General features: G+C 34.0%; 1 protein-coding gene across 1 annotated transcript; it reads right to left on the bottom strand.

Moving 5' to 3' along the window:
- Positions 1 to 4,450: 4,450 nt before the first annotated feature.
- On the bottom strand, positions 4,451 to 10,152 carry LOC142353375 (uncharacterized). The gene is made up of 4 exons (XM_075405607.1): positions 10,086 to 10,152; positions 6,530 to 6,649; positions 5,920 to 6,114; positions 4,451 to 4,623 (listed from the first exon to the last, which is right to left on the bottom strand). The coding sequence occupies exons 1-4, from the start codon at positions 10,150 to 10,152 to the stop codon at positions 4,451 to 4,453; spliced, it is 555 nt and encodes a 184-aa protein (XP_075261722.1).
- Between the last annotated feature and the right edge of the window lie 305 nt (positions 10,153 to 10,457).

Here is a 10,457-nt window from a genome sequence, read left to right as displayed (position 1 = left end):
GGAGTGTCTACATTTCTACAACTAAATATGGTCTGAATGTAACAGAATATCTGACCTGGCTGGTCTACGCAAAACAGTAGTCGATACGTGATAAAATTTTAATTTTGAGCTCAAAAACTCTGTATAAAATGTTTCAACAAAAACTGTTTGTCAACCTAGTCAAGGACTTATTCAAATTCTTTAAGGGTCTATGGTAGAGTATCAAAACCCAATCAAAGTCTGAAAGTGAAAGAATTTCTGACCTTGCTGGCGTAGGAAAAATGGTCGATACGCTATCATATTTCGAGCTCAAATACTCTATATGGTGTTTCAACGTAAATTGTTTGTCAACCTAGTCAAGTACGTTTTCAAATTATTTTTGGGGTCTAGTGAGGAGTGTCATTATCCGAATAATGTCTGAAAGTGAACGAATTTCTGAACCTGCTGGTGTGGGGAAAAAAGTGGTCGATACGTTGTCATATTTCGAGCTCAAGTACTCTATATGGTGTTCCAACACAAAGTGTTCTTCTATATAGTCGAGGACTAAATCAAATTGTCTGAGGGTCTAAAGAGCAATTTCAACATCCGAAGAGACTGTCATTAATAACTTTTTTACCTAGCTGGTCTACAAAAAAAAGTCGATAGGATGTCAAATTCTGAGCTCAAGAGCTCTCTAAAGAGTATTTTAATATAAATTGTTTTTCAACATAGTCAAGGACTTCCTCATTTGGTTTGAGAATCTAGGGAGGAGTATCAAGGTCAACATAGAGTATGAAAGTGAAACATCATCTGGCCTAGTTGGTCTACGAAAAAAAGCAGTCGATACGTTGTCAAATTATGACTCAAAAACTCTAAATGTTTCAACAAAAAATGTTTGTCACTCTAGTCAAGGACTTATTCAATTTTTTCTGGATCAAGGAGGAGTGTCAACATCCAAATAAAGTCTTCTGAAAGTGAACAAATTTCTGAAACCGCCGGTGCAAGAATAAAAGGGGTCGATACGCTATCATATTTCGAGCTCAAATATTCTCTATAGTGTTTCAGCACAAAGTGTTTTTTAACATAGTCAAGGAATTATTCAAATTTTTTTAGGGTCTATGGTGAAGTGTCAACATCCAATCAAAGTCTGAAAGTGAAAAAATTTCTGACCTTGCTGGTGTAGGAAAAAACGTGGTCGGTACGCTATTATATTTCGAGCTCAAAAGCTCTATATGGTGTTTGAATATAAATTGTTTGTCAACCTAGTCAAGTAATTATTCAAATTCTTTTTGGGGTCAAAAGAGTTTAAAGAATTTTTTGAACGAGCTGGTGTAAGAAAAATGTGGTCGATACATTGTCATTTCTGAGCTCAATTACTCTATATGGGGTTTCACCAAAAACTGCTTTCCAAAGTCGTCAGTAACCTATTCAAATTATTTTGGGGTCTAGGGAGGAGTGTCGACATCCAAATAGAATCAAACATTAAAATTTTTTTACCCAGTTGGTCTACAAAAAAAATTTGTTGATGGGATGTCAAATTCTAAGCTCAAGAGCTCTCTAAATAGTGTTTCAAGATAAATTGTTTTGCAACATAGTCAAGGATTTATTCAAAATATTTTAGGGTCTCAAGAGGAGTGACAAAAATCCAAATAAGGTCTGAAAGTGAAAAAAATTCTGAGTCTGCTGGTGTAGGGAAAAATGGTCGATAAGTTGTCATATTTTGTGCTCAGTACTCCATATGGTGTTTCAACATAAATTGTTTTTCAACCTAGTCAAAGAATTTTTCATAAATTTAAGGATCTAGAGAGGAGTGTCAACATCCGAATAAAATCTGACCTTATAGGATTTCTGACTCAGCTGGTCTACGAAAAAAGTAGTCGATAGGATGTTAGCCTCCAAGCTCAAAAGCTCTCTAAATTGTGTTTCAACATAAACTGTTTTTCAACATAGTCAAGTACTTCTCCAACCTATTCACGGACTTATTCAAAGTATTTTAGAATCTATGGAGAAGTGTCAACATTCAAAAAAGTCTGAAAATGAAATAAATTCTTAACGAGCTGTTGTATGAAAAAAGGTGGTCGATATGCTGTCATATTTCGATCTCAAAAACTATATATGTTGTTTCAACATGAATTGTTTATCAGCCTATACAAGATATTATTCGAATAATTTAAGGATCTAGGGAGGCGTTTCAACATATGTATAGAGTCTGACATTGAATAAGATGTGACTTAGCTGTTCTACAAAAAAAGTAGTCTATAGGATGTCAAATTCCGAGATCAAAAGCTCTCTAAATAGTGTTTCCACGTAAACTGTTTTCAACATGGACAAGGATCATCAATTAATTCGAGGGCCAGGGCGGAGTGTCAAAATCCAAATAATATCTGACATTGAAAAAATATCCTACCTAGATGGTCTACGAAAGAAGTATTCGATGTAAGATTTGAAGAGGTCAAATTTTAATCTCAAAAACTCTCTATAAATTGTTTCAACATTAATGGTTTTTCAAACTAGTCAAAGAACTATTCAAATTATTTTAGGGTCTAGGGGGAAGTGTCAACATCCGATTGAATTCTGAGAGTACACAAATTTCTCTACCAGCTAGTGAAAGAAAAAATTGGTCGATACGTTGTCACTTTTCGAGCTCAAATAAACTTAATGGTGTTTGAACATGAATTGATTTTCAACCTAGTCATGGACTTATTAACATTATTGTAGGGTCTAGAGTAGTGTCAACATCTGAAAAAGTCTGAAAGTGAAATAAAGCCTGATCAAGCAGTTTTAAGAAAAACGTACTCGATGCGTTGTCATATTTGGAGCTCAAAAACTCTCTATATACTGTTTTAACATACAATGTTTTTCAACATAATCAAGGACTTATATCATTAGTTTGATGGTCTAGGAAGACATTCAACACCTAAGAGCAGTCTGAGATTGAAAAAATTTTGGACCCAGCTGGTTCATGGAAAAAACTGTCGATACGTTTTGATATTTTGAGCTCAAAAACTCTATATGATGTATCAACATAAGTTGTTTTACAATCTAGTCAAGGACTATTCAAATAACTTGAATATCTAATAAGGAGAGTCAACAACCGAATAGAGCCTAACAGTGGAAGATTCCTGACCTAGCTGGTCTATGAAAAAAGGAGTCGATAAGTTGTCAAATTCCGAGCTCAAAAGCTCTATAAATAGTGTTTCAACATAAATTATTGTTGATCATAGTCAAGGACTTCTTCAAATAATTTGAGGGTATAGGTAGGAGTGTCAACATACGAATAAAGTTGCAAGTAAAGAAATTCTGACCTAGCTGGTCTACGAAAATAGTAGTCGATACGTGGTCAAATTTTGAGCTCAAAAACTCTCTATATATTGTTTTAACAAAAAATTGTTCTTCAACCTAGTCAAGGACTATTCAAACTAATTGTTGAAGAGATCAGATTGGCCAAAATCAACCGTAGGGAAACTGGATCTACATGAGAAATATCAAAGTAGGTGAGGAGGGTTCGATTTGTCAGTGTAAGTGTGTACTTCTTGTGTTTTTTTTTCATAGTTTTGCTAAAAATTATAACAATAATGGAAATTGTCCAATTTTTTGGATCTATGTCAAACAGTAAGCTTCTAAAGTATTGTTTTGTTTGTTTTGTTGCAAGTTTATAGCTTCTCCCGAAAATATGTGTTATTTCATTATCCAACATAGCTGATGTGCTGTATAATTGTGGTGATATGAACAAAACGATATGTTGAACATTTCCTCTGTTCAAACAAATTACGCTTAGCGTAAGTCACAATAAGGTTTCTGTAACTGTAACATCCACAGGCTGATAGTTTTGAAAATTTTATCGCTGTTGTCCAAGATTGATCAAAAATTTTGAAGCAAATGCGAACTGGTTTTCCATCCCGCAGTTTTTTTTTGTCCCAAGATTAAAACATTATTCTTAACCGCGAAAAATGCTGACGTTTCCTCTTCGTTCCTAACTGCCATTTTTATCTCCGTGCATTTCAATCAGGAAACCTATTGCTTTTTCTAAATATACAAATTTCATTCACGACTCACATCTCTCTTTGAGCTTATTGACAACTTAATAACTTGGTCCTTATATTTCACAATAATTATTTCACCAGAAAACAAATACTTTAAAAAACAAAAAAAATGTAACTTTAGATTGAAATTATCAGAAAACAGATCAAAAATAATCGTTAGAAAACTCGATCTCGAGCGTTACGGTTAACAATAGGGTTACACTGGACAGAAACTTGCGAACATATTCTATGCCCAACCATTGTCAGCAAGTTGTTAAAAAACCAGTGTCAGCAAGTTAAAAAACAAACAGCTGTTTACACTTCAATTGAATTAAAACATAAATGCCCAAAACCTAATACAATTTAACGTAGATAGGATATGATATCGTTTGTTGAAATCGTTTTTTTGTATGGTAGGCCAACTCCTTTTTCTCTCCTTCCTTCTGCATTTTCTTGTCGCTATTTGTGAATTACGCGAGGCATTTGCAACCTGCGATCTCGTATTTTGTAATATAATACATTTTGCTGTCGTGTCTCACTTTCTGTCCATTAGCAAGAATTTTTACTACCCAGTAAATGATCGTCCCTGGTTTGTAACTTTCTGGAACGCATGCAGTATGTTCCAGTGTTCCATATTTTGATTCTGTTAAAAAATAAAATCTAATTGTATTACAGAAGGAGTTTGTTCTATCCGATAGCTAACTTGCAATTAATCCAAAAATGTAAGCTTTGATGTTAAAACCAGGATAAATGTATTTGTCCAACTAATTCAAGGTTATTTAGAAATTTTGTTTTTATTTGTTCATTTTGTTTATTTAGAAAACATATATTTGTTAATTTTGTTTATTTAGAAAACATTTTGGTGCCAGAATATTTTCGAAAGAAGAACGATGAAAGATCTCAATAAATATTGTGATATTTCATCGGAGCCATTTGTTCACCCAATATCAAAACAAAATTTAGTGAAAAAGTGTGAGTACACTTGGCTCGTTTCTCAATGTTATGGTAAATACCGGGCCAAAAATAATTGCTCCCCGATTTTAGCTCATTTAGATTTAAAAGTATTACTCAATTTGTTTATCAATAGTATCAAAATATAACACTCTTTATTACATCTTGAGTGACTGTAGCATTTTGCAATGAATGTACTGAATTCAATGACTCGTTACGTGAAATTTTTGTTGAAAAATAAATAATATAGACATACGGATAAATTGTAACAAAGTTGCCGACATAGTTGATAGGTTTAACTACCCAGCGTGAGATGGTAAAAATATGATGCGAAATTTAAACTTTTGAAAGAAAATTAGACCTTTCGAAAAAATCAAGTTTTTTGGAACAAAATCGGACCGTTGGAAGAAAACTACGCTTGTGGAAGTAATTTAAATCGTTGAAAAAATTTAGAACCTTGGAAGAGAATTAGGCCTTTTGAAAAAAGGGTTGTTGGAAGAAAGTTAGACCATTGGCAGAAAATAACACTGTTGGAACAAAATTAAACCGTTGCAATAAAATTAGACCATTTGAAGAAAGTTTAGTCGTTTTTAAGCACACTAGTCTTTCGGGACAAAGTTACAGTTGTAGCTGAAAATTGAACCTTGTGAAAAAATGGAAGAAAATCAGACCAGTGTAAGAAAAATTAGACAGTATGAAAAACTTAGGCTTTTGAAAACAAATTCAGAGCGTTGGAAGAAATGAAGTCCACTGGAGGTATACGCGTTGCAGTTTATGGAATTGGTAGCGTTTTAATTGAATACTTTTGTCCTCACAAGATGCCGAAAAACTATTTTATCTATCATCTCCCCAGATCTGGACCTAGACTCAAAAAAATAAATTGCAAATTAGACCGAATCACATATTTCCATTTGGTATTGAGGTGTTGCTTTTAGTATACTGCGAGCAATATTTTGCTTGGAAAAGGGTAAAATAAAAAATGTCTTACCTAAATAGTCCATAAATGTTGAGTTAGTGATTTCTCCCCTGACTAATTGTTTCTTTGGTGGCGGATTGCCCGGGGTATAACCATAGCAGAATTCGGTGCTATAAGTGAGAGGAGTCATGGCTTCGTATTCTCTGTTTTCAATTGTGGGAAGAACTGCGTTAAGAATATCTTGCACTGGTATCTCTTTTCTAAAACCTAAAAAAAATTAACAATTTTGCAATTTTGCTTTTCTAAAAACGGAAATCACAGAAATATGAGATATTTAAATAAATTGAATTTTCTTGTTAAGTAATTCCGATAGAAAGCAATTATATGACAAACGAAGCATAAATATATTTTTTACAAATTTGTTTAGAGAAACCTGGAAACCCAAAAATGTTCACCAACAGATACCGGGGCAGATACTAGGTTGGCCTAATAGTCCCGTTTATCTGTCCTCTCTGAGATACCTTTGATATGTAAATAATTTTAATTGATATATTTTATGAATTATTTATTGTATTATGTAATTTATTAAATAGTTGATAATTTTTATGATAAAGGGGAAATTTATTCATTCTTTCTTTCTTTCTTTCTTACCAATATATTTGGAAAGAAAAGGACAACTCACGACAGCAATAACTGGAGTCCTTTGCACACGAAATTGCACCACACGTTTTGCTATTTGGGGTTACATTTGGACCACACGGAATCTCCTCTTCCCCTCTCACGATAAGTTGTTCATCACTTTCTAAAGCAAGTAAGCTAAATCACTTGTTATATCAGCCCCCGTACCTAAAGTTCAGTGACAATCAGTACTGATGCAGAACATTTTCAGAGAAGTTTTAAGTTTTAGTACTGATTCAGAAGGAATTCAGAACCAACTGTGAAGTGATTTCTGAATTTCTCTGAATCAGCAAAATTCAGGGAAAATATTCTGTATTCTTCTGAATCAGAAGATAATTCAGAATGAATCACTGAATTAGCTCTGAATCAGACAAATTCAGTGCAAAATGTGACCTGAATTAGACTCTGACTCAGTACTGTATTCGGCTGAGAGTTAGGTACAGGCCCCCTTATCACTTTCTTAGTTTTGCGAAAGAACGGTTGAGATTGACTATTGTTTTTTATTCGCATTCAACATCATTACTGTACACAATTTCTACTAAAAACAAATTATGAGATCACAAAATCAACACACTATCCGAAAAAATGAAAACAGGTGCCGTTTCCATGACTGCCGTTGTAGAGAAAACAAGCAAAAAATGTAAAATCAAGAGAGTGTTTTTTTTTATTGTCCAAAATTCCGCTTTGGGGAGGTTAATTATGAAAATTATGTAATCAATGCGGTGAATGATTTGAGCGGGCCCAAGTCGAGGAGTCCGCTCAAATTCCGCTCAAAAAAATGCAAGAGATGACCGGAATGAGCGAAATTTGACCGGAATGAGCGGAATCGATAAAAAAAAATGCAAGAAATGAGCGGAATTTGAGCGGAACAAAAAATGCAAGGAATGAGCGGAATTTGAGCGGAACAAAAAATGCAAGGAAGAAGCGGAATTTGAGCGGAAAAAAAATGCAAGAAATGAGAGGAATTTGATCGGAATAAAAAATGCAGGAAATGAGCGGAATTTGACATGACCAAACGAGCGGAAACATTGAAATTCCAGAAACAGGGAAAGTATGTACACAAAGTATGTAAAAAAAGTTCAGGTAAATTTACTTGAACCAATTTCAGGTAAATTTTCACCTGAACAAGTTCAGGCGTGGTTATCTGAAAAATTTTACATTGAGCAGTGAAAACTAGTATTCCTGCAAAAATAGACCTCTGGAAAATTGGTTTTCACAAATACAGAAGCGGTAACGACATATGGTCCTCATTAGCTTCCATTTCTTTAAAGTCTTTCAGAATCAGATTGATATTCCTTTTAGTTCGAACTAATTCCATTTTCCTACATAAGCACTGCTTCAAAACCCTGCCAGTCGAACTAAAGTTTATTAGTTTATTTTAGGTACATGTTTCCGAAACAGGGCTCTCTACAAATTATTGGGGACAAAACAAACATTTATAGAAGTATTTCCTGCTGTATATTTAGTTTCGCAAAGTTACGGTTAAATTTAATTTAAAAGTTTTCCACTCTTCAGCCCTACTGATGTTTCTAGATTGAACCAGTAACTTGGGAACCTTTCGGGGTTCCTGAAAAGAAAATCAATACTGAAGTTTCAGAAAAACGGGTTAAAAAAACTGTAACTTCTTTGAATTGTCACAACAGGAAACGCAGTGGTTTTAAAGTGGATCAACTTGAATCCAATCTCTCTTTCTTAAATATTACATCAAAAACTAGTATTCCTGCAAAAATAGACCTCTGGAAAATTGATTTTCATTATCTTTACTATATATCAGTTTATCTTTACTAAAGTGGTCTAAATTGAGTGGTTTGTGGTAGATTTTTGGTAGTCTAATGAATCTCATTTGGTTCTTTTGTCGAATGGTAACGAAAAGCAACGTAGGAGTCCCACTTTTTGTGTGGGTTGTAGTGGAAAAACATTTTTTGGTTTAGCTTGTATAGAAAAAAAGTTCGACAATGAGAATAGTTGGAACATTATGTGCAGTCGCACATAAACGAACCTCCTTGTTTCATTCTGGTTTTAATCTTTATTATATTTATTATTATATTTATGACATTATTATACTTTTTTTATTATTTTATACTTTGTCTGGTCTGTTTAGTGTTTCTGTTTTGGAGAGAGCTTTTCGAGCCTAGTTTTTTTAGCTAGCTCTGCTCAATTCTCCTATAGTTGTTTGTTTGTAACTCCGCCGTAGCCGGTCCCCAGCCCGGTTGAGAAAAGGAGGAGGGGAACACACCCAAAACATACTGGAAAATCTCAAAGAGTTGTTCGTTAGTTCAACTGTAGATTTTTTCCGACAGTATTTAACCTATTTCAGCTCTCGAAACGTCCTCTGATCAGACAAAAGTGCGGTCGAAACGTCTCTCCGATCATTTCTTGCATTTTTTTTCCGCTCAAATTCCGATCATTTCTTGCATTTTTGATTCCGCTCAAATTCCGCTCATATCTTGCATTTTTGATTCCGCTCAAATTCCGCTCATTTCTTGCATTTTTTATTCCGCTCAAATTCCGCTCATTTCTTGCATTTTTTATTCCGCTCAAGTTCCGCTCATTTCTTGCATTTTTTTTCCGCTCAAATTCCGCTCATTCCGGTCAAAAAAATGTAAGGGCTTTGAGCGGAATTTGCTAAACTGTCCGCTCAAATTCCGCTCATTTCTTGCATTTTTTTTCCGCTCATTCCTCGGCCCGGGGGAGTATACCTATACTTCTATATAATTAAACACCTATAGACCTGAGGTCATTTTTTGGCACGATTTACCTGAACGTGTACGTCCAAAAGCGGGTATAAAAACTTCTTGTCAAATATTTCTTCTGAATTAAGATTGTTGTCCGAGGAATCGAAAAACCTGCCCCTACTACTGTTTCATTTGGTTATGAAAGTAGACAGACAAAGAGAGAGAACCCAGGGAACGATTTAATTTGTCACAACGAAGACGCTGAGACAGAGAGCCTGGTTTGAATGATTAAACTTAGACCTAAAGATATCAAAGTCTCATTTTGACACAAAGTTTCGGACAAAAAATAGATATTCATTTCTTTAAGTCTAGGTTCCATCTTTCAATTTAAGAAATCTAACTTACTTTTAATACATGAATCAAAACTCTTTAAATAATCGACTGCTTTGTTATCTGAGACGAAGATTTTGGTGGTCTATTTAAAAGCTTGTTTATCGTTAAGAAGAAAACTTTTCTTTCTCTGTTCTACAAAATTGTACTCTTAGCGTTGACTTTTTGGTATCCTTTGGTTCTCTAAATCTCTAAATACGTTGAAACAAAATCTTCGTCCAGAGGAAATATTTTAACAAGAGGCATTAACTTCTGCTGATTAGGCTGATCAACTGGAAAAGTGTAAAGTTAGCTCCATTATAAAAAACGATTTGATTCAAACGTACTTCGGATAATGGTGTGACAAAAACAACACAGCAAAAATATACAAGGCTCGTTATTTGTGATAGCGTTGATTCATCGTGTTTTCCTTTTATAGTCAGAAATTACTATGCAAGATATCTATTGAGTTGAAATTCAAGTACAGGAAGCTTAACAATTGAAAGAAAAACTTACCATGCCCGATTTTTGAATGCACAATTTCCACGCCCGTGATTAAAAGGACAACACATATCAACTTCATATTTGTGATTTTAATACTCAGAAAGAGAACTAAAATAAAAAGGAATTGGGTTCTCGGTTGAGAGAACTTTCCAACAATTTACTAGTTCACTCTTTATAGAACAATTTTTGATAGGAAATGGCTGGAACCAACTTAATTTTTTTAGCAACAACATATTTTAATTAAAAAGGAAAAAATCAGGGAGGTTGGAACTTTTCTTTAGTGAAATCTTCACTTCTCAATTACATATTGCAGCAAAAATCGTCAGTAAATAGATTTTAGAGCTGAGTTTTAATTGTTTTAAATTAAGATTAGCAATTTTTTCT

The sequence above is a fragment of the Convolutriloba macropyga genome, chromosome 14 (genome assembly GCF_964194025.1).
Source record: "Convolutriloba macropyga chromosome 14, txConMacr16.3, whole genome shotgun sequence".
In the NCBI taxonomy this organism is placed as follows: Eukaryota; Metazoa; Xenacoelomorpha; order Acoela; family Convolutidae; genus Convolutriloba; species Convolutriloba macropyga.
This window is presented reverse-complemented; position numbering and strand designations above follow the sequence as displayed.

What these genes read in the sequence shown, in the direction of transcription:
- LOC142353375 (XM_075405607.1), bottom strand. Translation starts at nt 10,152, where the DNA reads ATGAAGTTGATATGTGTTGTCCTTTTAATCACGGGCGTGGAAATTGTG. An exon ending in GCATTCAAAAATCGGGCATG is followed by an intron (nt 6,650 to 10,085) that starts GTAAGTTTTTCT and finishes TACTTGCTTTAG; the next exon opens with AAAGTGATGAACAACTTATC. An exon ending in AACATTTATGGACTATTTAG is followed by an intron (nt 4,624 to 5,919) that starts GTAAGACATTTT and finishes ATTTTTTAACAG; the next exon opens with AATCAAAATATGGAACACTG.